Here is a 26,965-nt window from a genome sequence, read left to right as displayed (position 1 = left end):
TGATTTGATCTATTCTTATATCAGCTATAAGCAAAACTTTCCGAAGCAAGCAAAATACATCTCAATTTATCAGCTTGCTGAGAAACCTTTTCCCCGTCTGTAAATAGAGAATTTCCAAATGATACGCCAAGAGTATATGCTCTGTAGAAAAAAGATGCCATTTATCTTGACCCAATTGGATTATGATCAGATTAAGCTTCCTCCACAACATCAAAGTATTTCTCAAGCAGTCATGCTAAGTGCACAAGAACCATCCAAATAGCATCAAACTATTACATTGCAGCAAAATGGAGGGCAAAAACTCAAGAACTTCTAAGAAAATACTGAAAAATGATGTTTGAAAAACAAGATACAAGGAAATAGAACCAAGAGGAATGAGCTAGTATGGACAAATACTGCATTTCAGAGGCCATCTACAATCGCAAAAATAAGAATAAAAAACACATGAGTTTCATGTTTGCCATATCAATTTCAAATAAGCAACAATTATTATGTATGATGACAGTTGACCAATGTCATAAACATACCTAGTCAGACCAGTCCAAATAATACATGCTAGTACCATTGACCTGCTGCTCTATCTTGATGCAACTTGTCTCTCTCCTCTTTCATCTTGTTCGCAATCTCAATTAGCTTCGGGTTAAATAAACGATCCATAACATATTTCTTTTCCTCTGCTTGTATTTCTTTTATGACACTTGGGTATGGATTTGGAGGTGGCTTCTTTCCTTCACTGCGGGCGATTTCTTTCAGTTCCTTGTATGCTTTCTTCTTTGCTTTCTTCTGTGTCCGATACTCCATCTAGAAAAAGGATGGTGGTTATACAACAGATATATCTAATAAAACTGGTAGCGTTCAAACTTGAGACTCAGTAACTTCTAATATAAGTACAGTGAGGCCCAGAATTGAATTTTCTGTTTAATGGTGTTTGATAAAAATAAACAAAAGGATTATAGAAAAGAATAATTACATCTGCTACAGCCATCGCATCATTTTCACCGACTCCTTGCTCTTTCAGCTCCAGGACACGCCAAGCAAAAACTCGAGCTGGTGGTGGATCAAATCCACTTATCCTGAAAAGGATGGATAAACTGAGGTGAGAAACTAGTCCTGTGGTTTGGTGACGCACAAAAGTGCAAAGGCACTATGTTTGCCGCAGCAGCTGTACTCTTTCAGTTTAGAAATATAGCATTGTTGTAGTTACAGGTATAAGGTGGGACTCCATTTTTTGAATCCGAATTAGCGAGGGGGATGGCAGATGTTACAAGACTTGAAGACTGCTTTAGTGCTTTATCAAATCTACTGTAATTGTTTCATCAAATAGTGCAATTGTTTGAAAAACATTAAACATTGCCCTTGGTATACATATGTTTACCGCAATCTCTCGTTTACAAAATGATGCAGCTAACTAGCTGAATATGGTAAGCCCGGTTGGAATAGTGAACTCTGCCAAGCTGGATTATTCAGTTACAGCACTTCAAATTGAGCTCTGCCTAAGCAGCCCTTTAGCTAATTTAAACAACACTAGCTGTAAACCTGAATGAGTCTGGAATTCTGGATCCAGTAAAAACAAGAGAAAAAGAGAACTGTAGTGCTACATGTCTGATGAGGCCAACTGAAGTTGTAGTGCAGTAAGCGTACCATGACAAGCTGTATCAACAGATAACCATGCCCTCAAACAGAGAGCTAGAAATCCCCCTTACAACAGGGTCCTCAAGCAGAGAACCAGGAACCCCCATGGCCCATCCCTAAAGACAAACCTTGACTAGCGGCTAAGAAAGCAGCAGACAGAAGAGAACCATTGCTGCACAGAGCAGGGTTCAGCTCATGGACATCAAGAAATCACATAAGAAAAGAGAAGGATCTTACTTGATTGCATCATGGTAGAGCGAATCTGGATGTTTTTTTGTTGAACTTCCTAACATACACATCCTCAGGAAACTCGATTTTCTTGATCTTCCCATCTGGGCGAGGAAATGTCACTGGCGGTGCCCTAATGAATAAGCGTCACTTGTTTCAGTAAGCCAGAAAGCAGCATGAAGAACAAGAAAGGAAATGTTACATGAGGCAACTGATATGGCACTTTTAAACAATTTATTAAGCATACATAGACTCACCAGCCACCTTCGGTTCATACACATGCAGCACAACTGAACCAAACGAAACACAATAATACAAACCCGCTGACGACAACAGAAACTACAGCCAAGAATCACCAACATGTTCGGCTGCCAATATTTGGCTGCCCTGCAGCTGCTGCTGATCAGCCCAGCCTTAGACCCTGGTTATTGTAAAGACACGAATAACCAACCAATACAATTACCTTTTTCAGCTTCACATCAACCCTTAAGAGTAATCAACCCTTAAGAGTAGGAGTACTGTAGATCTTGACGAGTTCTTCAACAAGCAGGGTTGCATCGACTGATCGACCTCTGGCTTGTCTGTGAGTACCGTCACGACTTATACTATGCTTGTAAAGCTGCATCAGCCGATTGATCCTTTACGATTATAGTATAAGTTAGTTATCGATCTGTATCATTATTTGTAAGGCTATATCAGCTAATTGATCTCTTACGGATCATAATATAGATCAAAGTTATCGATCTTGTGTTAAATAACTTGTTATTTAATACAATATCACCAGTTATCGAATCTTCTAAGATTAGTAAGATTTTTCTAGCTGTTCTTGGTTGATTCAACAGTTATCGATCTTGTTATAATTAATGTTTCATTAATCATAACAAATTATCTGATTGAGATACAGATAGATCAGCATCATATCATCATAATTGGTTGTCTTCTAGCCTGGTCACACTTTGAATCTCACAATTGATGGCTTAATTCTACTAGATCGGCTATTTTATCTCTATTTCAATCAAGCATAGTATGTATTAAAGACATGTTTTCGATCTTGGAAGAACTCACTAGTTAATGAGATCTAATCTAATGACACAACCATAGCTGTATCGATCTGGTCGAACCTCACTGGTAAGACTTTAGATTAGAGATTATCGATTAGTGATTTTGTTCGTGATCGAGATATGTACTATGTTTGTTTGCTATGCATGCATCGGCTATTTTAGCTAATTCGCCTGTGTCTTCACACATATAGCATGTTTTTTCATGAAGCTGTCAATATATAGATGGTTTTATTGATTCTTTGGCTTTAGTTTATTATCATTATCATAACTATATCGATCCGGTCGAACCTCACTGTTGATGGTAACAGATTAGATTTAGAGCGTTTGTAGATTTGTTTGTACTAGACAGTCGATTTGTTCGCATGTTATATCTTTTTTCGTTAAACTTATCGGCTCAATACTTTACACTGGTTATATCCATCTAGCCGATGATGTTACTTATATCTAGTTGCATTGTACTTGTTATTATAAATCAATCATGACCCACGAACGTCACAGTTCTTAACAGTCGATTTCTCCTCGTATCGGCTATTTAGTCGATTCTTCTGTTTGACTGCTCTCGAAGCAGCACACTTGGAACTGTCTGGGTAAAACCGGCATGTTCCATCATAAACTACTGATAAAACTTCCTCTCCTTGTCAATTGCAGGTTAAATTGACTAGCACGCGTTTCGGGATTTTCAGGATCGACTGGTCCTGTTGTGAAGCCAAGCAAGATCTATGAGTTGACCTCGCTCAAATTATTTCGGATTGCTGTGTGTCAGACGGATCACCACATTTTTGTGACCTTCTCTTCCAACTGCATGCACCGATGCGCGTTATTCACCGAGCAAGTGTTCGGCGAAACCAGCCGTCCCATTATGCCATCAGATTAGTGTCGTCCATTGATGTGACGGATGTGCATGAGTGTCATTACCAATGTTGGCTACTCTCTCCGTTCATAAAAAAATTGTAATTATAGGATTCATGCTGATCAACTTTGACCGAGTTCATAAAAAATAGTATTAGCATTTATTTCTTCAAATAAATTTATGATGAAATTAATATCCTATAACTAATCTAATGATACTTAGTTTTTATAAAAAATATTAGTACTTTTTAATATAAATTTAGTCAAAGTTTAAATTAATTGACTCCTTGATAAATGAGAATTATATTCTTTCATGGACGGAGGGAGTACTGGCTAGCTAAGTTAATTTCACTTGCAATGGACGTGCAAGTCCTCGATTTCCTCCTACTATTGGCAACACGTACACGACAACACGACACCATATTCAGCAGCCACCGCCATCTCGAGCCAGCATCATATCATCCAACCCAATCTTATCATTAATTTCTGACAGATTTTGCTTATAATTTGGAGGGTGTACTAGCTAGCTAGTTTCGGTACGAAGCCAGGAACAAAAGTGGGTGAAAGCGAGAGCGTCTTTATTTGTTTCTGTCGTCTGTGCTCAATTGCCGACCGGCCAGTGCACACAATTCAGAAATCACCATGCATGCTCACCTCTCTCAACAAATACATTTTTGTTTTTTCGAAGATTCCACAAATATAATTGGAGACCTGTCGTCCTGGGTGCTTCAACTCGTTACAGGACAACTAAATTACCTGAATTATTCCCGGGGGTGTCTGTCCAACAATAAGAATATAATAATTCCAATTTTGGGACAGAAATGTATATATATACATGGTTAATAGAAAGAGTATTGATGAATTATTGTTGCTGAGTAGTTTTTTTTTGTTGTTGTCAAAGGATTGTCGTAACATAATAACCAAAATCAGGCATAGTACAGTTGCATACGCATGGACAGAGTATTGTTGAATAACGTTGGTTGCATGTAACACTCTGACCAGATGATTATTAAACTTTTTTTCTCGAACACACTTAGGAGAACTACGTATCATTATATAAAGAAGAGAATAAAACACGAGAAAAAGATCCCTTACAAAAGAACCACATAAACCCATACAAAGACCTAGATATAAAAAACAACAAACACGCCCTTCTCGGCAATAGACCGACCACAACCGCAAAATATACACGCGCCGCCGGTCAACCTTCCTCCGGCACTAGGGCCAAGAGAAAGTTAACAGCTTGTGCTCAAGCCAAACACCAAAAATGTAAATCCTCCAATTAAAGCTACCAACACAGCTCAGACCACACTAAGGGAAACCCCATAAAAAAAACACACCAATTGCGATACAGTAAAGCTAGCAAGCGGGAGTCCGGCTGATTTGACGCTCACGGGCCCACCAACAAAGAAATATCAGGTGTTGTATTCTTATCCACTCCCAACTGCATATTCTATTCGGCATCTCTCCCTCCTCTCTATTCTGCATCTCTCTCTGGCAACGACATCAAGGCTCTTCAGTGTCTTGTCTCCGCCATCTCGTACGACACTTCGGCAACACCCCCTTCCCGCCCATATCATCACCCCCACCCCGCCCTCGTCGCCCCACGCGCTCCCCTGACCCCTCCTCTCTCTTCGTATAGGCAGGACCCGACATCCGGGAGCCAGGATGAGCGACTGAGGACGATGATTGCGCGCAGAGTCACGCTGCAGGAGGCCACGTCAGCAACGCCGGCCGCCTCAAGTACTGCATGCAGTGGGGGCACGCCTTGCCCTAGCTCACTGAGCTCGACCATGTGGAGTTCCACCGCACCGCCTGCCCCGCTCAGACTCGTTGCGCCGCCGCGGGTGCTTCCATCAGTCTGTCGTGGCCGCCTCCACTACGCCAATTTGCCGCGCCGCCCGCCCAGACTCATCCCAACTGCCGTTGGCGCTTCCACCGCGCCAGTTTGCCATGCCTCCTGCCTAGATTCGCCCAAGTAGCAATGAGATGTTGCACTAGAAACACATGTGCAAACGTATGTTTCAAGTGTTTCAGAGGTATATTACAAGTGCTTTATATCGGTGTTGCCAAAGTAGATCGGGATGTTGTACACATTGCAATGGCTATACACGTATGTTGCAAGTGCCTGTTCAACATGTTTCATCATATTGCAAGTTTTTCATCTGAATGTTGCAAAAACAGATCTAGATGTTGCATATATATGCATGTTGCAAGCGTATGTTTCAAGTATTTTGGTGTTCCATATGTATGTTGCAAGTGTTTTGTCTGGATGTTGCATATGTTTTGCAATGTCTACACACGTGTTTTTCTAGTGTTTCAGATGTATGTTGCAAGTGTTTTAGCTGTTTTCATATGTATGCTTCAAGTGTTTATTCTGGATGTTGCAAAAGTAGATCTGATATTGCACTTGTTGCAATGGTACGTATCCACCTGCCGCAGCCGCCTACTGCAGCTGCTGGGCGTCGCCGTGGTCACGTGTGGGCTCCTAAGGCCGGTAGACGCACATCCACAGGCGGGGTAGGTGACTGGGACTCACGTGAGTGCCAGTCCCAAAGCAGATCGAGCACGAGTAGGTCCCCAGACCCCAGGTGCATTCGAGCGGGGAAAGGAGCAGCGCAGGAAATAGATCGAGCGGCGTGGAGCGGTCCCGTCTTTGTGAGGGAATCCCATGTACACGTGGTGTCCAGACGCGGGTGTCAGTCCGGATGTCTGGGCGCTAGCCTATCCGATTGCGATATGCTTCCAAAGAGTCCAAGCCCCTAAAATAACAAGGGAATTAAGGCCCTTTTGAATAAGATCAACCGCCTCATAGGAAATTCTATCCCACCGGTCATCAAAATAAGCATCTTCCATTTGAGGACATAGGTGTTGCAGACCAACCCTTTGCATGAGGGAGAACCAGAATTCTCGAGCAAAAAGGCATGACAACAATAGGTGGTTGATGTTTTCCTCATCCTGATCATAATGGGGGCAAGTAGTAGGATGTTGAAGGCTACATCTTGCAAGTTGATCCGTTGTCGAACATCTGTTTCTAGCAACCAACCACATGAAGAAATGGCACTTTCTAGGTGTTGATTACTACAATGCCCTTAGTACAAGAGGTTTGGATCCTAATCCTATAGAAAAAGAGGGAGTCAGTCCATGGTGGCAAGCCTACAACGCCCCTGACATGTGGGCCACGTCGCCCTAGCCTCCTTCCTCTGCCACTTCTCCATCCCCACCAATCCACCATGGTGACAGGGCCATGTCTATCTATAACTTAGGCCTTGTTCAGTATGGATCCTGGGGGCTCCGGCTCCTCCTCCCAATCACTGTAGTGCTACGGTTGTTATTGTGGTATGGAGTCGTTTGGTTTTTTAGGTGAAAATGAATTGAGGAAAGGAGAAACCGGCAAAGCCATAATTTCTACCTCCACCAGCTTCGGCTCCGTCGTGCTACAGTGGCAGAGCCGGAGCGGCCGGAACGGCCCCTTATGAAGCTCCATGCATGGTATCCTTCCTGGCGTTAATACATGCATTGCGATTGCAAAATTCGCGCTATACCTTCCTAGGAGAAATGCAACTGATGGTATAGTGGTGGACTCACTTGTGGTGGTCATTGTATGGCCGCTTTCATTGTGTGGGTAGGTCATAGGTATTTGTTTATGGTCACTTTCATTGTGTGGATAGATGTTTATTGTTGTCGGTCTTGTATGTTAAATTGTTTATTTTATGTATTTTATTTTCTTATTAATTCATATGTGGATAGACATTTAGGCCTCATTCGGCTGGTATGGAGGAAGTATTGTTCACGGCTGAATTTCACTGTTCACGGCTGATTTCATCTCACAAATTTTTTCAGATTCCTCCAAACGAACGGGCCTTAACCTACTATTTTTAAAAATAAAAAATAAACGCCATTCAGTTTTAAAATATGATGACATAATAGAAGATGAGATGGATTATTTTGTTCCTTACAACAACAAATAAAGGAAAGACTGAGTGCACCTGATCGACAGATCAAGTGAGTTGTCTTGGATTAGAAGCAGCATGTGATGCTAATGTTCAGAGATTTCTCATTTCAAAAAAAAGAAAAATCAAAGATAAAGATTCAGAGTCAAGGCTTGAGCCTCGAGGGGCAGAGAACGAAAATCTTTGGGTGGCCGATTGCAACATTCGTACGCAACATACATTTGAGATGGGCATGAACCAATGTCACTCTATTCTTGGGTACTTACAACTTACTTACTTCATAAAAAAAGAATATAATTCATGCTTTTATGGTACCGAATAAATGTTATGACAACAAATATGGAATATATTTTCATAGTATACATATCTAGATTCATATATAAATATTAACAATATTTTCTTTAAACTTAGTTAAAATTTAAAACTAAAGAATTTTTGTTTGAATGATCTAATAAACCTACAATGCACGGAGACAGTACTTACCAATGGTTGGATTATATTATTGCTTTGCTTGCTCGCGTGTCAGTGGCAGTCCCTAAACTATTAGTGCTTGTTTAGTCCCCAACCAAATTCCCAAAAAGTGCTACAGTAGTCATCACATCGAATCTTGCGATACGTGCATGGAGCATTAAATGTAGACGAAAAAAAAACTAATTGCACAGTTTGGTTGAAAATTACGAGACGAACGTTTTAAGCCTAATTAGTCCATGATTGAACACTAATTGCCAATAAAAAACAAAAGTGGTACAGTAGCCAAATTTCCAAAATTCACGAACTAAACACGCACTTAGCATTGCTAGTTTCAGTACGAAGCCAAAAACAAAAGCGGCGGAGAGCGAGAATGTCTTGCTTCTGTCTGTTGGCAGCTGCAGACCGCCGGTGCACAGATTTCAGAAAAAATATTGGACTAGCCCTGCCTTCAATTACTTGAATTGCTTCTGTTTAATTGTTTTTGTTGTGTGTTGGTTGCCACATCGTTTACTTTACAGTTTACACACATCTGTTCAATTGTCTCTGCCACGAGGTCCCTCGCCCTCCTCTGCCAGTCCTCCCTCCCTACCTCCCCCACCGCTTCTGGCGCCATTTTGCCTACTTAAAGCACCATGGCGTTGGCGTTCTTCCTCAGCGAGCGCTCACACTGCTGCCACAGCACTGCGCGCTTGAGCGAGCTTCTTAGTCTTCAGGTAACACGCCTTGGCTTCTCAAACTTCTATCTTTCATTCCAGTCGTACGCACTGTTCTTGGCCGAGCTCACGGTGTATGCTGAAATGCCTAACAGAAACTGCATTTCAGTTGTCGAACAACTGCATTTCATCTTCTGTTGAGGATTTATCCTTTATGCATGCGGTTGATAACCTTACTGAGCTAGCGTTTGATTGGATTGGCATGCACAGCACAGGTGCGCTCATGGGTTCCAAGCAAGTCTACTCCTGCGCCATCCTCTGCTCCTTCCTTCTCTTCTCGGTGGTGACCTGCAGAGGTGCTGCGACAGAACATGGATGGACGCAATCGGCAACGCTTGATGTTGATGCTTCCTGGTGGTTCCGAAGGGAAATCCCTAAAACGTTATTTGGACTGTTCTTTGAGGTGAGACCTTGCTTCTTCAGTTTCCTGTCAGTTCAGTTCAATCCACCCATTTCTGCATTTCTTGCAACAAAAGATCTTATGCTTTAGAAATTGGAGACCCGGTGAATATACAAGTTAGTCAACCCAGGAGATATAGTTAGCTTCTCATGTTTTTTTATTATTATTATTTTACGCTTACAAGGAATAATTAGTATGGCATCTGAGGTTCTAGGCTCCTAGCATTTGTTCACTCTGCAGTCTGCAGTGCACTCATTTAACTACATAGTGACATTTGATGTTCATGTCCATGTTTTCGCACATCTTATATCAAATTTTCTTTCTTTCATGAATGTCATGGAATTTTATCTTCCCTTGCATGCTGGAACAAAGAAGCAGTAAAAAACTACTTGTGCTTGTGCACAACAGTTTTTCCAATTTTCACTGAGCGAAAAAAAATCATGATATTCAAGATTATCCTCTATCAATTCGTGATAATTAAATCAGTGAATATTATAGGAGATCAACCATGCTGGAGCCGGTGGAATCTGGGAGGAGCTTGTTAGCAACAGAGGTACTACTATTACTCTTAGCTTTTATATATGCTTCAGGGAAAAATTCCCTGTCAAAGTGACCCGGGCAAATTTGATCAGGTCTCTGATTTGGTTGCTCCAAGGGAATTAATAGATAGGTTCAAATCTTGGCTGTGAATCTAGAGTTTGTGCTGATTAAATTTTGTGCAGCACCTTGTCAGCACTCATGAAGATATATCCAAAATGTCCCTTATATTAGTGATTCATACATGCTGATGTTTACTGAATAGAAGTAAAAATTAAATTGATCCACTTGTGCAAGTTCTACACATAACATGTCTTGCATATAAGAACAATTCTAGACAAGGTTATGTTAATAGGGCTATTTATCCTCATTCTTTATGCTGCTTGTTGATTAACTCAGTTCTGTTGTTTAACTAAATACACTGAAGTTCAGTATTAAACCGTAGAACAGTAGAAGGAAAACATTATATATTTTTTCTTTTATAACTGCCACTAATATTTGAGACTTTGAGTATTAGCATTAACTCATTGTGACATAATTTGTCCTTTAGGTTTTGAAGCTGGAGGGCCCTACACCCCTTCAAACATAGACCCATGGAACATCATTGGAGATGAGTCTTCCATATACGTGACGACTGAACCTATCTCCTGTTTTGCTAGAAATATTGTTGCTCTAAGAATGGAGGTTCTCTGTGACAAGTGCCGAACTGGGGGCGTTGGCATTTACAACCCAGGATTCTGGGGCATGGTATGATAATACTTTTTTTTTGAAGAAAGTATGATAATATTCATGTGGATTCTTTTATGGGAAATGACAGCTTTCAGCAGCCTATCTAATGGATAACCATCACATCCTTTGAACCAGTGCTACGATTTTTCTTCACCCATTTCCATTTTCCACTTAGGGACTTATGGTTTTATGAAGATCCTGACCATTTTATTTTACAGAACATAGAAGAGGGGAAAACCTATAATCTAGTCATGTATGTCAGATCACTAGAACCTGTGGAGTTGACAGCTTCACTCACTTGTTCAAGACCTTCACATGCATTGGAAAACCTAGCATCAGCTTCTATACAGTATGTATCTTTTCCCCAACATGGATAATGTTTTTGAGTTTGTTCTTTTTTCCTTGCTAAATGATGTAATTGCATGTTGACTGTTGAAGAGATAATAACGTGTCAAACTGGACAAGGGTAGAACTGCAACTATTAGCTCATGAGACATGTAGAACTTCACGACTTGATCTAACAACTTCCAAAAGGGGAGTCATATGGTTTGATCAAGTGTCGCTCATGCCTTCAGATACATACAGGGTGCGTTTGTTTTTCCCACTCTCTATTTTGGCTATTGGCAACCACAAATGTATTATTTCACACAGTTCATGAAGATCCACTAGTTATATACAATGAATTGTAAGAAGATACGAGCTTGCTCTGTTTTTAATTAGCAGGCATATATTCAATGGGAACCTTTTCATAATATTGTGCCATACTGCCATCAGAGTTGTTCAATAATAATTGGAAATTAGTCATGCTTAAAATCCTGAGCTCAAGACTTCACTATGCTAACCTATTAGATCAATCAGATAAACTATGTTCACTTTTGTAGAAATTTGAAATAAACTTAACCTTAGTTTTCTAATGCCAGGCAATTCTTACTATGATGTTTACCTTAATTGCTAACTGATTTTTTTCTACATGTACAGGGCCACGGTTTTCGTAAGGAGCTCATACATATGCTTCTGGATTTGAAACCACGATTCCTACGTTTTCCTGGTACTTTCTACCTTTTAGAATGATCAAAGCTAACTATGGATTGTATTAAGCGATCTATTCGTGAACTTTGACTTTCCATTCCATTGCATTAGAAGTTGAACAAACTACTAGAATACACAACTACAGGAGGTCTATCAAAAAAGGCTACTGACTCACCTAGAACAATAAAATATAACGACAACACTTTATTTCCTCTATGCTGAAATGTTAGTATTTAAAGCAATCCTTCAGTTGTTCCCATATGTTCTTGAGAACACATAACTCTCACTAGAACACACAACCTAGTTAGTGCTCTAGCATGTATCCATTGAGTTGAACAAACTGAGAAATAATTATAGGCAGTGTACCCAAGAGACACTGTTTATCTTGTTGTATAGCCCAAAACATGTGTAACACAGGAATGCAGCACATTTTATAGGTAACAAAACACAGGAATGAAACACTTCCTGTACCTTTTAAGGAATAAAGTATTTTGGGAACACATTTCTTGCTTCTTTAGGGTCACATCCCAACACTTTTCAAGGGAAGTCTTGATTTATTACCAAAACAGTATAACACAAATATTTAACACTCTCAGAAGAAAAAACTTATGGTGAGTTAATCTGGAGTAGCATGTTAACAGCGAGTTAATGTAACATTCCTTTACATCCATATGGTTACTATGATGCTTCCTTCTTTATTCTTGAGTACGAGTACGAGTCAAAATAACCATCTTCTTACATTACAATATTTATGCATCATTTTATAGGGGGTTGCTTTGTTGAAGGCGACCGGTTAAGAAATGCTTTCAGATGGAAGGAAACTATTGGACAATGGGAGGAGAGACCTGGACACTATGGAGACATTTGGAATTACTGGACCGATGATGGCCTTGGATATTTTGAGTTTCTTCAGGTAAATTTTGATTAATATCATCCAAGTTTGCCTCTTTTGGTTTCACCATAACTGGTCATATGTTTGCTTCAAAATGTCCACAAAAGCTTGCAGAAGACTTGGGTGCTGCCCCTATCTGGGTCTTTAATGTTGGTAGGCAATACTTATAACTTTATATATTTTCCCATTTATCCATAATCATCAATAGCATGCCATTAATTTTGGAGATTTTATCTTAAATTTTAGGAATTAGCCACAGTGAGGGAGTTGACACCACTAGTATTGCACCTTTTGTCAAGGTAAATTTTGTACTCCCTAGATCTTTCATTGTTCAGGTGATGTAACAGAAAATTTTGCTTCTTCTTTCTTCAATTTTTTTCCTTCATCAATGAAACAAAGCAATCACTTTGTAGCAGTATATTCAATGACAGTAAATTTGGTTATATTGACAACAAAGAAACCTAATAATGACTTAATTCCCACAAATCTGAATGACATGGCCACATATTAATGTGTGACTGAACAAATATCTCAAAGAACTCACACTTTGTTAAGTATATTTTATAAGGGATGTGATTGACACAATTTTCTACTTTGCCATCCTTAATGCCACTCAATTAGCTATGATTAAGCCAAATTGCCATAATCTTTTTTAAAAGAAATAAAGACAACAAAATAAGAACTGGCTACTTGATCACATATGCCAATGTTCTTAAAATAGTTCTTCCTTGTCTCTTTCTGTCTCATAGTCAAAGCAAATACCATGATGCCGATATGCATTTCTCAGTAATTTTAAATTCACTATTTCTCGAAATAACTTCATCTTTCCTGCAAAAGGATGTACTGGATAGTCTTGAGTTTGCCACGGGGAGTGCAGAGTCAACTTGGGGCTCTGTAAGAGCTGAGATGGGGCATCCAGAACCTTTCCCACTGAAGTATGTCGCGATTGGGAATGAAGACTGTTACAAGGAATTTTACGAAGGTAAAGTTTAATTAATTAATATATGCAAATTATCAGTAAGTATTTAACACAACCCAGCATCTCATTTCCTGTTATCACTAAGATATCAACTTGGATCTTGCTGATACATGTTGGCATCCCAATGAAGTACAACAAAAGGAATTATAGAGCATTACAGAATGAAACCAAACCATAGAAAAACAAGACCTGTTTTCCTTAACTGTTTTTGTAGTCAAAAGTTACGATGTAAATCCAAATCCTTGGGAATGACCACACATGATCTACAAAATCTTAAGCTTCTCCCAAATGATTCGATTACAAACAAAGGATCACCAACGTCTCAGCACTCTGTATTATAGTCCTCCACCTCTACTTCTGAACTAGGATCACCAACCAAATCAGGAACCAAGAACAGCAGCGAGCTCAACCCATGCCGAAATCCCTCTGTAGCTTGTAATCCGTCATGTCAAGAAGCTGGAAAAAAGGAAACTTACTCCTTAATTCACGAGCTAGAGGCGGGCTTTGCGGACCCAGAAGCCGACTGCTGCAGCGGGGAAGGGATTGAGGCAGTGGAAGCGGAGGCGGCCTGCGATTCCTCGGCGGCGGAGAGCTTGCGGAGGCGGTCCTGGAGAAGGCGGACGCGGTCCTCGGTGCGGCGGAGCTTACGCCAGCGCCAGGCGAGGTAGGCGCCGAGGCCGCCGTAGACGAGGATGTAGGAGCCCCACACGTACGGGTAGGTCTGCGCGTGCTCCTTCGTCTTCCGCCACTCCTCCTCCAGCTTCGCGATCACGCCGCCTCCAGTCGCCGCTCCCGCCACTTGCTCCGGCGGCGGCGTCTGTGTCTGTCCGTCTCCGGCGGCCGCCATCGGTGCGCTTGTTGGTGGGCGCTGAGCGCTTGTCTCCTGAGCAAGTGTTTTCTGAATGCACAAGCTCATAAAAACTTCTCTATAGTACTGTACTGACCTTCTCAAGAATAGCCACTTTGTTAGTTAACAATGTTCTTTATTAATTTTACTGAACAGGAAACTACCTCAAATTTTATAAAGCTATAAGAAAAGCCTACCCAGACATTCAAATTATTTCAAACTGCGATGGCTCATCTCGGCCACTTCACCATCCTGCAGATCTGTATGATGTCCATGTAAGCATACTGCTTCTGATTCTGTCATTTCCCCCCTGTTTTTTTTTTTCTGCTGACTTCATAACAGAGTTTTCTTACTGTAATTTTATTGACAGTTATAAAAAATATCACCTTTTTTTTTGCAGATTTACAGTAATGCTTCTTATCTTTTCAAAATGAAAAGCATGTTTGACAGGACATCACGTAAAGGGCCTAAGGTATCTTCTTGTCTTTATGGTTTATTTATGAAGTTTGGTAATAGATGACATTAAATGTTCTCTAGAGTATTTCCTTTCTTGGATCAAGATTCTTTGATTCTTTATAAGATATCATTTTCCATTCTGTATTTGACACTTACATCTTTGTTTATTGAAATGCATTAAACATATTGTTGCACTTATATCATGTAGATATATGCAGTTTCCCACGAATGATGATGTGATAGCAACATTTTTTGTGCAGATGAGTTTAACTATCAAGTAGTATAAACTCTGTGTATATCAGGCCTCAAGAAGCACCGTTGGGCGTAGTTCTTTTTCTTATTGGGGTCATCAGATTTAGACAGTGGGTAAATTGACTCTGATATGTTCATATTCAGGTGTTTGTCAGTGAATATGCAGTTACCGAACCGAAGGATGCTGGTAACGGAAGTCTCCTTGCTTCACTGGCAGAGGCTGCATTCCTCATAGGAGTAGAAAAGAACAGGTGATCTAAAAATGTCCAGAGATTACAAGAGGAATTATATTTAAATATCCTTATAGATATTGACAGAGGTAGAAACATTTTCTTCTTGTGGGTTAATGAGAGGGCTATGTGTGATGCTTCTTTGCAGTGACATCGTCCAGATGACATGTTACGCCCCACTCTTCGTCAATAACAACCAACCTGGGTCAGTATTGCTGAGCTTCATGCTTTTGCTCGCCCTAGCCTTCTTAATTTTGTAAAGCTTTTTAAGTGATTGTCTGAAACTTTTGTATCAGCTGGAAATGGATCCCAGACGCGATAGTCTTCAACTCGTGGCAACAGTACGGAACTCCGAGTTACTGGATGCAGACATTTTTCCGCGAATCAAGCGGTGCTGAGTTTCATCCAGTTAAAATCACATCCAGATACTCCAATTCATTGGCAGCATCTGCAATTATCTGGAGGGACACTGACAATAGCTTCCTGAGGGTAAAGGTAAAACCAACAGATCCTTCTCCCTGTAGCCTATGTGTGGTTGATTTAACACATTTTACAACTGCTGTCATTTTGGAACTTTGAAATGACCAAATCCCTGTAATATCGCTGTGTTTGCAGATCGTAAACTTTGGACCTCATGCTGTGAACCTGACAATACGTGCACATCAACTTCGAACCACTGTCGATGCAAGGGGATCAAGAGTCACTGTTCTGACATCTAGCGATGTGAAGCATGAAAACTCGTTCAGAAACCCACGTAATGTAAGAGGATGACTGCTGTTCACATGCTTCCCCCCCCCCCCCCCCCCCTATTGCTACCTTTTTTACACAAGCTCTGGATCTGTCAACTGAAATGTGGCATGTCAATGCGCATTTTGCTGATCTTTGAATTGCACACCTACACTCTGGCATCTCTGAATCAGTTTGCAGGAATTGGTCACGTTACATTACATGTAATAAACAACACACCATTCTGATGTTGCAGCAGGCTCATCTAACATTGAACTTGCAAAAATATGCAGGTGGTGCCAGTTACCAGAGGGTTGCCTAATGCAGGAGAAGAGATGCAGGCCTTGCTTGCTCCTTACTCGTTTACTTCTTTCGACTTAGCTCTGGAGGAGTACGGACGTGTGGCAGAGATGTGAAGTAATATTATACAACAGAGTTTGCAAAAAAAGTTGTCTTAATGAAGTGTAATCGTACAAACTAGGGGGCGGTCTGTGTTCTGTATCTGCCTATCAGGGCTCATGTTATCTTTCTGAGACTGAAACGATTCTGCGGATGAATAAGTGTTAATGGTGGTTGAATGATTTCTTTTTCTTTTACTCTGCTTTTGCCTGAGCAAATTGAATTCTAGTTTCTCAAGGGTATCGAACTCAAATGCCGAATCCAGATATCCATAGATCCGTAGACGTTGTAACTGAATCTGCAGTTATTATTCTTAGAATCTTAGTTGTCTGCATAGGTGATTGGACTGCTGGTTCTTTTAGGCTGCACGGTGAATCCATATGTGATGCAAGTGCAAGATTTCTGCTGGGGGATGTGGCTCGCCAGAACCAGCTCAGGCAACTTACGAAATTCCCATGCTAGAATTTGGCCACAAATGCCCAAGATAAATTATGCACACAGTCCAGACACAGACATTGCAAGTACTATCCATGTATGGACAAAAGAAAAACTGGTAAAATTAACATAAGTGTACATACAGATCAAATCAAATACATCTGGAGACGAATGCATCCAATAGGCATCATTTCTCAAGTCACAATGTTTACATACATGGGATGCACTTCATGCTTTGCTTTTCTCCTAGGCGCATTGAAACGTTCAGTCTTCCAAAGCACCAACAATAATTGAAACATTCAGTCCTGAACCAGTGAGGTGCTACACTAAACAATGAAAGAAAACTAAATTTAGATTGTCTACAGCAGGCAACACAAATATCAAATCAGAGGTAACTGAAAGATTCAGACTGCTGGAGGAAACTTACATTGGAGTCAATGAGAACGAAGTATCAGTGGATATGTACAGCACCAACCACTACTCCAACACTGCATGTGCAAGATTCCCAGATATCTCACCACAGAAAGCAAAGATTCCTAGGCGCATTGAAACCCCATGTGTGAACAAAAAGTAGGAAGCTAAGGATGTCATTGTATTAGAATTATATGTGCAAGATTCCCAGATATCTCACCACAGAAAGCAAAGGTCCCTGCTTAAATTTGCTATGAAAACCAAAAGCGAGTGGCTTTGCTCCTTCTCCAGGTCCCCGAATGAATCCACTAGATATGAAGACAGGAATTTCAACAAATTAATGATTAAGGAATGTCACTGGAACACAGTTTTACTCTAAAAAAGAATGGTCACAGTAAATCAGAAGATTCTGTTCTTACACTAGTGATAGTGAGATAAGTGGAGATCTCCGCACATCATATACAGCAATCAGGTCACGGTACATTTCATTTCCATCTTTGAACGACAATGCCAGACGTTCCCCTGAAGCATCCCATGCCAATTTCTCTATGCCTCGGCTATATGAAGTAGTTAAAGCATAAATTAGTGAATGGAAGTAAGATTTTAGGCTGTTATAATAGATAAAATTCCTAAATACAAAGTGTATACTAAATGAAATAATGCAGTGCTTGTTGGCAAATAGCAGATTCTGAGACAAAATTTTATGAAAACTAAATGTTTTTAGGCTTCTGTTGTTTGATGTGAGCTTTCTTTCCTTAGTCCTTACAATCCTACAAACATATGGTCCTATGTTTTATTAATCAATAATGACTTCTGAGCTGATTCCCTTCACAAAAGTTACATCAGAAATAAATTACTCATTAATTGTGAATGGGGTTACTTGAAAAATCAACAGCCAAAATTAGCATACAAGAGGAGGAAAAAATTATGTAGTATAAAGTGTGCATGAGATCAAATGTCACAGTAATGCCTCTGTTGTTACCTAACAATCAGGGAGGAAACTTCTGGAAGTTCAACTGGTAGGAGATGGGCATCTGAAGATAAAAAGCATAAAACAAACTATCAGACGACAAATATAACAAGCTTTAGCAACATAATATTTGGATGGTTGCCCTTATATACCTAAGGATGGTGGCTTAGATGAGAAGTGAATTGAGCCGAGTGTCATCGAGTTAGAAAAGGATAACAATGCAACACAACCTTCTGGGTCCCAATTTGCCCCCTGACAGGAACCCAATAAAAATAAGCAAAAATGAGAAGAATTTTAGAATCATCCACTATATGGTTTGCTGCAGAACCCAATTTGCTCCCTAACAGGAACCCAATGACTTATACAGGGCCAGTGGACACATTAGGTGTGCTGTGGCCAAACACAGTATCATGTTCACTGTTCAAGAAAAAAAAAGAGTATTTTGCCTCACTTCTTCACTAAAGAGTATTGTGCAATTGTGCTCCAGCGTAAAGACAATAATAGAAATATAGAATTGCAATGCAAAAAAAAATGATGTCATATTTTCCAAAAGCAGGTATTTGTGACTGAATAGTGAAGATATTACTTACAGACACATATCCATTAGACGAAGACCAGGGTTCTGAAGTCCATGTGTTCGTCTCCCAGAAGTGAAATGTACCATCACTAGCAATAAATGAATTTTGTAAATCTTTGGAAATATCATTGACAAGAAATGAAAATGAAAATTCAAAATTGACCTTACAATTTAGCAGCTAGAAGGTAATCTCCACTGGGTGACCACGGCACTAATGATATATTGCTTAAGCCACGCTGTATAGAAGTTCCCAACCCTGAAGCAAAAGAAAGGTGTCAAGATTATTGTCAACAATTCTGTACAAATGGGATTGACTGCCTGTATTGACAAAAAAGACCGGTATATGTACCTTGAGACACATCCCAAATAGTGAAAGATGGACTATTACATGAGGCAGATGCCAAGTATGTGGAGAATAGTCAAAGGGCGTACCCAGTGCAGAGAGCTCCCGCTCTGTGCGGGGTCTGGGGAAGGGTGTTAGTGGCAAGCCTTACCCTCGCCTGTGCAATGCGAGGAGACCGCGACTCGAACCCGGGACCTTCCGGTCACATGCGGTAAGACTACCGCTTGCACCAGGCCCGCCCTTCTATGTGGAGAATAGTCAAGGAAAAAAATGCCTTCAGCTGTTGGTTTCCAACAAATAATGACTAAACCTACTGTAAACATTTCTGTATGTATTGTGCTGTAAATTTGGCAAAAAAAATGGATTTTTTGCAGTTAGCCACACTGTATTTTAGTTATTTTACAGTTCAAAAACAAGAGATACGGTGAGCAGCCAAGGCTAAAGACCTATAAACTCTTTTCTATGGCCTCCTGCCTCACTTATTAGGTCGGTTTCCATTTGTTCCAGTAGCATGCCTGTTTTGTGCATAATGGGTTTGGATGTTTGCGTTCTGTCGAGTGAGTGGTGCTGTACATTTGGGTTCTCTTTCTTGTTAATGAAATGATACATGGGTCTCTTGTGAGTTCAAGAAAAAAAAGAGAGAGATGAAAAGCAGCAGCAACATTCACCCGATGCTACTATGAAAACTTATCAAGGATATCTCCCATCAGGTTTCCAACAAAGTGCACTAACGAGCTCAGCAGAAGAGCCACGAAGAACATCCACCAGTATCCACTGACCACCAGAACCTCTAGGGAAGGCACTACAGGAAGAAGAGGTGATGCCAGGTTTCATGAACGGAACATTGCCAGGATATGATGCCGACCAGAGGCATATCCCTCCCCTGAAAAGAAAATGATGAACTCAATCTAAAAGTAAAGTATGCCATCAAATTATTCAGAGACAACAAGGGTTGACTCAAGTTAAATGGAGAGGTGGTAGTAGTACACACTTGCAGGCAACTGCAATCATCTTCCCACTATTTGGTCTCCACTCAACAGCCTTAACATCCGTTTGATGATCCCTTGTTAAAATGCATGGTTCTTTAGCATCTGTTAGATAGATCAGCCATTGTTATGTAGTGCAACTAAGTTGACGGATAGGGTTCAGTTCATAAACTAATAAAACATAGCAAAGCAGGCACTAGGCTGATCTTACCTGAATCCTCAAAGTCTTGGACAGTAACCTGGTTCTTCCCAGACACAAATGCTAAGCAATGCTTGTATGGATTCCAACTTACTTTCTGGGAGTCAAATTCTTCAAGCAAATTTGGCTGATAAACAAGAATGATCGAATTTGAGTACAATTGTAATGATTTCGTACAAAAGAATCACACAGAAAATGTACAAGTAGGAAGCAAATCTAGGGTGTTCATCTCAAGAACAATAGCTGGAGGATACAAATTTTTAGAAAGTATGCTGGATGAATCAGTAACTGGAGTTTTGATATAACATCACACTTCAAGTTGTGTTGAGCTGTACTTTTGCAATCTGAGTAACCTTGTTACCTCCTGAATCATGAAATAAGTAATCTTACTATGTTAAAACAATTCAACATCAATGTTTTCAAGTCGTCCAGTCGAACATAGTCGCCATGGGACCGACTAGGACGATTAATCACGATTAATCGCGATTAATCGGACGACTTGTACAAGTCGACGGTGCCCCTAATCAGTCAGCAGGGACCGATTAGGACGATTAATCGCGATTAATCGGACGACTTGAAAACATTGTTCAACATAGATCAGATCATGAACGCACACTGTGGCACTAGGGAAGTGAGAAGCAGACAATGCATTCACCTCTGGGCAGGGAGTTTACTTACACGCCCATGTATTTGTAGGAAAAAGTCTACTTGACCCCCCCAACTATCATACTTGGTCTGGTTCACCCCCTCAACTATGAAACCGTCTGTTTTACCCCCTGAACTATCTAAAACCGTCTGTTTTACCCCCTGTGGCGGTTTTCAGCGGCGGTTTTGCTACAGTACCCGTGGTTTTGAATTTTCTTTTTTTTTATTTATTTTCGGTGAATTTTTGAAAAATCATAGTAAATCATAGAAAAATCATAAAATGAAAAATCTAATTTTATTGGACTCCACATGAGTAGATCTACATAGTGAATATATAATACGGTATACTTTAGTACAAAATTTTTACTGTAGCCTTAGATTAATTGGAAAATCTAATTTTGTCTGTAATTAATTAGAATAATTCATAGCTGCAGCTTCTATGGTCCAATTGTGGTGAAATTTTTATGGTACACTAATTATTGTATGCTTGAACTATAGTAAAAATTTCGTACTCATTGGACTATGTATAACTTAGTTATAGATAAATTCTAATTAATTACAGACAAAAGGAGATTTTAATTAATCTAAGGCTACAGTAAAAATTTTGTACTAAAGTATACCGTATTATATATTCACTATGTAGATCTACTCACGTGGAGTCCAATAAAATTAGATTTTTCATTTTATGATTTTTCTATGATTTACTATGATTTTTCAAAAATTCTACAGACAAAATTGGATTTTCCAATTAATCTAAGGCTACAGTAAAAATTTTGTACTAAAGTATACCGTATTATATATTCACTATGTAGATCTACTCATGTGGAGTCCAATAAAATTAGATTTTTCATTTTATGATTTTTCTATGATTTACTATGATTGTTCAAAAATTCACCGAAAATAAATAAAAAAAAAAGAAAATTCAAAACCACGGGTACTGTAGCAAAACCGCCGCTGAAAACCACCCCAGGGGGTAAAACAGACGGTTTTAGATAGTTCAGGGGGTAAAACAGACGGTTTCATAGTTGAGGGGGTGAAGTAGACCAAGTATGATAGTTGGGGGTCAAGTAGACTTTTCTTTTTCCTGTATTTGTATGTAGCTATAAGCATCGGCAATTCACAGAAGATGTGATAAAACTCTGGAATTCTCTTATCTACACACATGCAAGTGGTTTAAGTATGCGGGCATTTCTCGGAACAAATATGACGAACATTAAATTGTAGCAACTCAGATAGGACAATCCAAATGTGAACATCATTTTAGTAACTCAAATTCTTTTAGCAGATTTGGCTGGCAAACCAGAACGGTCGAATGTGAGTGTCATTGTAATGAGTTTTATTTACTAAAAAATTTCACATTGAGCGTAAGTGATTCAGATAGGACGATCAAACTCACATCTAGTGGAGGGAAGACCATCCGCCTGAAGAACTCGGATATGCTGGCCGCCAAACCAGGGGCGGGGGCAGTCTCAGCAGGCTCGACTTGGTCCGTAGCAGGAGCAGCAGGCTCGCGGCTGGGGAGAAGAGCCTCCGGCTGGAACGGAATCGGGGCGAACACCATCCCCTGCAACGACGGCCAACAAGCTCCAAATTTGAGCCCCTCGTCAGGCAGATAAGCGCAACGCGGTTCACAGATGAAGAGTAAGTGCGAGGAGTTGAGGGGAGCGGACTGACGAGGGCATCCCCGTAGGCGTCCTTGGCGCGGGCGTCGGAGAGCGCATCCGCCGCAACTGCGAGAGGGCAGGGGGAGGCGGATCGAATCAAACGAGCGAGCGAACGGAAATGCTAGATAAAGGGGGGAACGGATTTGCTGGGAGCTTAACGAGGTCGCGGTTGATCTCGCAGATGGTGACGGCGCCCGGCGGAGGGAAGCTCGGCATCGCAGCTAGCTAGGTAGCTAGGGTTGGGAGATAGATTCGAGGTTCCTGGTTCCCGGTCCCAGCACGGAATGGGGGGCTTGAGCTCGAGCAGCAGACGAGGAGGCAGTCAGGGAAAGCGGCGGCGGCGGGAGGAACCGAGCGGGGAGAGTGCGGCGGCGCGACGGTGGGCTGCCGGCGAGGCCGCGGCTTAAACCCTTTTCCAGCAGAAAAGGAGAGGGAGGGGAAGGGAGAGACGTATAACGGACGGATGGGATGGCTGCTCGCTGATGGATCCGACGGCTGAGAAGAAGCCCACCCCGTTTGGTTTCATTTCACAATTGGGAAAAGTCTATGTAGCCACAACTGTTCAGCGGACTATTTCACCCTAAACTGTAAAACAGGATTTTCTACCTGAATTTTTCAAAACTGGTCAAATAACCCCTAGCCAATTTTGGAAGATGATTTTGCTTTTTATTTATTTATTTCCACTGAATTTTTGAAAAATCATAGTAAATCACAGAAAAATCATAAAATAAAAAATTCAGTTTTGTTGATCTACACAGTGAACATATAATATGGTATACTTTAGTATAAAGTTTTTGTTGTAGCTTTAGATCTATGTTTTTCTGTAATTAATTAGAATAATTCATAGCTGCGGCTTCTATGGTTCAATTGTGGCGAATTTTTTATGGTGCACTAATTATTGTATACTTAAACTATAGTAAATAATTCATACTCATTGGATCATGTATAACTTAGTTATATATTTATTTAGGTTTATGCTTGTTAAATCTATGCTTTATCTATAACTAAGTTATACGTGATCCAATGAGTATAAAATTTTACTATAATTCAAGCATACAATAATTAGACCATCATAAAAATTTCACTATAATTGAACCATAGAAGCTGCAGCTATGAATTATTCCATTTAATTACAGAAAAGCATAGATCTAAAGCTATAGCAAAAAATTTATACTAAAACATAACATATTATATGTTCACTGTGTAGATCTACTCATATGGAGTCCAACAAAACTAGATTTTTATGTTTTATAATTTTTCTGTGATTTACTATGATTTTTCAAAGATTCAGCAGAAATAAATAAAAAAGAAAAAGACAAAACCGTTGTAGCAAAACCACCGTCCAAAACCGTTTGTGAGTTATTTGAACGGTTTCGGAAAGTTCAGGGGGTTGAAAATCCAGTTTTATAGTTTAGGGGTGAAGTAGTCCACCCTAAATAGTTTGGGGGCTATGTAGACTTTTTTCTTTTCACGACTCGGATGCTCCTCTCCTCTCTCTCCTCTGCCTTATCGCTCCCATCTGCACCTCAACGCCCACCCAGACCGTCGCCGACGCCGAACCACTCCTCCCCTATTGAGGATAATCTAGCATACGGCACGGCTAGCGGCCGGACGTCCAACGTCCGAACACCCGTGACTGCAGTCTGTTCCTACACCCGTTTTCATGCGTCCATGCGGAGGCGTGTGTTGCCCCGACATCGCCCGCCTGTGCTGTGTCGCTCAGATGTCGCCCACGCGGGGACTGCTCGTGCCCCCTCTTGCTTTCCACATGCATCTCCGGTCTACTTTTAAAATATCTAGATGCAACACTTGCAACGAACAAAAGAAGACAGATGAAACACTTGAAATGGGCGTCTAAAACATTTGCATCGCCCCCCTGTGCTGCGTCGCTTGGAGGTCGCCCACGCGGGGACTGTTCGAGCCCCTCTGCTTCCCACGTGCATCTCCGATCTACTTTTGAAATATCCCGATGCAACACTTGCAACTTACAAAAAGAAGATAGATGAAACACAGGCGTCTGAATCATTTGCATCGCCCGCCTGTTCTGCGTCGCTCGAACGTCGCTCATGCGGGGACCGCTCGTGCCCTCTCCTGCTTCCCACGTGCATCCTCAATCTACTTTTAAAACATCCAGATGCAACACTTACAATATAAAAAAAAGACAGATGAAACACTTGAAACAGACGTATGAAACATTTACATCGCCCGCCTATGCTGTGTCGTTCGGACATCGCCCACGCAAGGACCGCTCACGCCCCTCCTACTTCCCACGTGCATCTTCGATCTACTTTTGAAACATCCAGATGCAACACTTGTAACATGCAAAAAGAAGACAGATAAAACACTTGAAAACAGGCGTTTGAAACATTTGCAAAAACAACTGAAAACACTTCAAAACCATGGCAAACATACGCGATATCTACATAAAACACTTCCAAGAAATCTGTGAAACATATGCAACATCCAGATAAATACATTTGCAACATACGTATGAAAAACAGATGAAACATTGTGAATAGACGTTTGCAAGATACAATACGTGTACAACCATTGCAACATATCAACATCCCGATCTACTTTTGTAACATCTATATGAAATACTTATAATCTACCTCTGAAACATATGAAACACTTGAAACATACGCTTGCAATATGCGCTTTTAGCACAATATTTTCTTACTGCTTGGGAGAATGGAGGCTCGACGACGCGGAGCTCGACACAAGCGTAGAGCTCGATGCCGCGAAGTGGCGCGCAGCTCCGGTGGAGCAGTCGGGCGCGCGTGGTGGAGAACGCCGTGGCATACAGATGGCCCGTGGAGAGGAAGGATGGCGCGGTGGGTGGAGGCGCTGGAGCGCGGTAGAGAGAGGACGGCGTCCGGTCGAGCGCAGTGGAGAGCTCCACCGCGGCGTGGTTTCGCTGGAGCACACCGCGGCGGTGCGAACACGACGATTCGGTGAATGGAGAGAAACGGACAACGGAGCTCACGAGTGAATATGCTTGGAGCGAGTAGATGAGCCGATATGCATGTGGAGAGTGTTGGCCTGTTGTTATGGCCCACCAACGACCGTCTTGTGTATATCCCTCCCCCCCCTGCTCGTGCCCCCTCTTGCTTTCCACATGCATCTCCGGTCTACTTTTAAAATATCTAGATGCAACACTTGCAACGAACAAAAGAAGACAGATGAAACACTTAAAATGGGCGTCTAAAACATTTGCATCGCCCCCCTGTGCTGCGTCGCTTGGAGGTCGCCCACGCGGGGACTGTTCGAGCCCCTCTGCTTCCCACGTGCATCTCCGATCTACTTTTGAAATATCCCGATGCAACACTTGCAACTTACAAAAAGAAGATAGATGAAACACAGGCGTCTGAATCATTTGCATCGCCCGCCTGTTCTGCGTCGCTCGAACGTTGCTCATGCGGGGACCGCTCGTGCCCTCTCCTGCTTCCCACGTGCATCCTCAGTCTACTTTTAAAACATCCAGATGCAACACTTACAATATAAAAAAAAGACAGATGAAACACTTGAAACAGACGTATGAAACATTTACATCGCCCGCCTATGCTGTGTCGTTCAGACATCGCCCACGCAAGGACCGCTCACGCCCCTCCTACTTCCCACGTGCATCCTCGGTCTACTTTTGAAACATCCAGATGCAACACTTGTAACATGCAAAAAGAAGACAGATAAAACACTTGAAAACAGGCGTTTGAAACATTTGCAAAAACAACTGAAAACACTTCAAAACCATGGCAAACATACGCGATATCTACATAAAACACTTCCAAGAAATCTGTGAAACATATGCAACATCCAGATAAATACATTTGCAACATACGTATGAAAAACATATGAAACATTGTGAATAGACGTTTGCAAGATACGATACGTGTACAACCATTGCAACATATCAACATCCCGATCTACTTTTGTAACATCTATATGAAATACTTATAATCTACCTCTGAAACATATGAAACACTTGAAACATATGCTTGCAACATGCGCTTTTAGCACAATATTTTCTTACTGCTTGGGAGAACGGAGGCTCGACGACGCGGAGCTCGACACAAGCGTAGAGCTCGATGCCGCGAAGTGGCGCGCAGCTCCGGTGGAGCAGTCGGGCGCGCGTGGTGGAGAACGCCGTGGCATACAGATGGCCCGTGGAGAGGAAGGATGGCGCGGTGGGTGGAGGCGCTGGAGCGCGGTAGAGAGAGGACGGCGTCCGGTCGAGCGCAGTGGAGAGCTCCACCGCGGCGTGGTTTCGCTGGAGCACACCGCGGCGGTGCGAACACGACGATTCGGTGAATGGAGAGAAACGGACAACGGAGCTCACGAGTGAATATGCTTGG

General features: G+C 41.3%; 3 protein-coding genes and 1 pseudogene across 3 annotated transcripts; 1 reads left to right on the top strand and 3 right to left on the bottom strand.

Annotated features, from left to right (window-relative positions):
* Positions 1 to 555: 555 nt before the first annotated feature.
* LOC136505692 (uncharacterized) lies at positions 556 to 8,807 on the bottom strand (annotated as a pseudogene).
* LOC136504122 (alpha-L-arabinofuranosidase 1-like) lies at positions 8,782 to 16,566 on the top strand. The gene is made up of 18 exons (XM_066498988.1): positions 8,782 to 8,907; positions 9,118 to 9,310; positions 9,806 to 9,860; positions 10,395 to 10,591; positions 10,792 to 10,922; positions 11,012 to 11,159; positions 11,552 to 11,621; positions 12,370 to 12,515; positions 12,602 to 12,647; positions 12,741 to 12,793; positions 13,332 to 13,476; positions 14,477 to 14,595; positions 14,721 to 14,792; positions 15,173 to 15,279; positions 15,407 to 15,463; positions 15,555 to 15,753; positions 15,874 to 16,017; positions 16,278 to 16,566. Exons 2-18 carry the CDS (start codon positions 9,131 to 9,133, stop codon positions 16,398 to 16,400), a joined length of 1,992 nt encoding a protein of 663 aa, XP_066355085.1. The 5' UTR covers positions 8,782 to 8,907; positions 9,118 to 9,130; the 3' UTR covers positions 16,401 to 16,566.
* On the bottom strand, positions 13,182 to 14,382 carry LOC136504124 (uncharacterized). Its single transcript, XM_066498993.1, has 2 exons — positions 13,950 to 14,382; positions 13,182 to 13,453 (listed from the first exon to the last, which is right to left on the bottom strand). Exon 1 carries the CDS (start codon positions 14,318 to 14,320, stop codon positions 13,958 to 13,960), a length of 363 nt encoding a protein of 120 aa, XP_066355090.1. The 5' UTR covers positions 14,321 to 14,382; the 3' UTR covers positions 13,182 to 13,453; positions 13,950 to 13,957.
* A 328-nt stretch (positions 16,567 to 16,894) lies between the features above and the next one.
* Positions 16,895 to 23,045, bottom strand: LOC136505169 (aladin-like). The gene is made up of 15 exons (XM_066500282.1): positions 22,774 to 23,045; positions 22,624 to 22,681; positions 22,346 to 22,513; positions 20,317 to 20,431; positions 20,111 to 20,210; positions 19,820 to 20,002; positions 19,126 to 19,184; positions 18,945 to 19,032; positions 18,790 to 18,865; positions 18,352 to 18,451; positions 18,212 to 18,263; positions 17,649 to 17,786; positions 17,450 to 17,537; positions 17,246 to 17,354; positions 16,895 to 17,144 (listed from the first exon to the last, which is right to left on the bottom strand). Exons 1-14 carry the CDS (start codon positions 22,827 to 22,829, stop codon positions 17,253 to 17,255), a joined length of 1,383 nt encoding a protein of 460 aa, XP_066356379.1. The 5' UTR covers positions 22,830 to 23,045; the 3' UTR covers positions 16,895 to 17,144; positions 17,246 to 17,252.
* Between the last annotated feature and the right edge of the window lie 3,920 nt (positions 23,046 to 26,965).

This window comes from Miscanthus floridulus, chromosome 14, assembly GCF_019320115.1.
Source record: "Miscanthus floridulus cultivar M001 chromosome 14, ASM1932011v1, whole genome shotgun sequence".
In the NCBI taxonomy this organism is placed as follows: Eukaryota; Viridiplantae; Streptophyta; class Magnoliopsida; order Poales; family Poaceae; genus Miscanthus; species Miscanthus floridulus.
Note: the sequence above shows the minus strand (reverse complement) of the source record. Positions and strands in the feature narration are given on the sequence as shown.

What these genes read in the sequence shown, in the direction of transcription:
- LOC136504124 (XM_066498993.1), bottom strand. Translation starts at nt 14,320, where the DNA reads ATGGCGGCCGCCGGAGACGGACAGACACAGACGCCGCCGCCGGAGCAA.
- LOC136505169 (XM_066500282.1), bottom strand. Translation starts at nt 22,829, where the DNA reads ATGCCGAGCTTCCCTCCGCCGGGCGCCGTCACCATCTGCGAGATCAAC. An exon ending in ATGATTGCAGTTGCCTGCAA is followed by an intron (nt 20,003 to 20,110) that starts GTGTGTACTACT and finishes TTTTCTTTTCAG; the next exon opens with GGGAGGGATATGCCTCTGGT. An exon ending in CTTATCTCACTATCACTAGT is followed by an intron (nt 17,538 to 17,648) that starts GTAAGAACAGAA and finishes CTTCATATCTAG; the next exon opens with TGGATTCATTCGGGGACCTG.
- LOC136504122 (XM_066498988.1), top strand. Translation starts at nt 9,131, where the DNA reads ATGGGTTCCAAGCAAGTCTACTCCTGCGCCATCCTCTGCTCCTTCCTT. An exon ending in TTACAAGGAATTTTACGAAG is followed by an intron (nt 13,477 to 14,476) that starts GTAAAGTTTAAT and finishes TTTACTGAACAG; the next exon opens with GAAACTACCTCAAATTTTAT. An exon ending in CAGATCTGTATGATGTCCAT is followed by an intron (nt 14,596 to 14,720) that starts GTAAGCATACTG and finishes TTTTTTTTGCAG; the next exon opens with ATTTACAGTAATGCTTCTTA.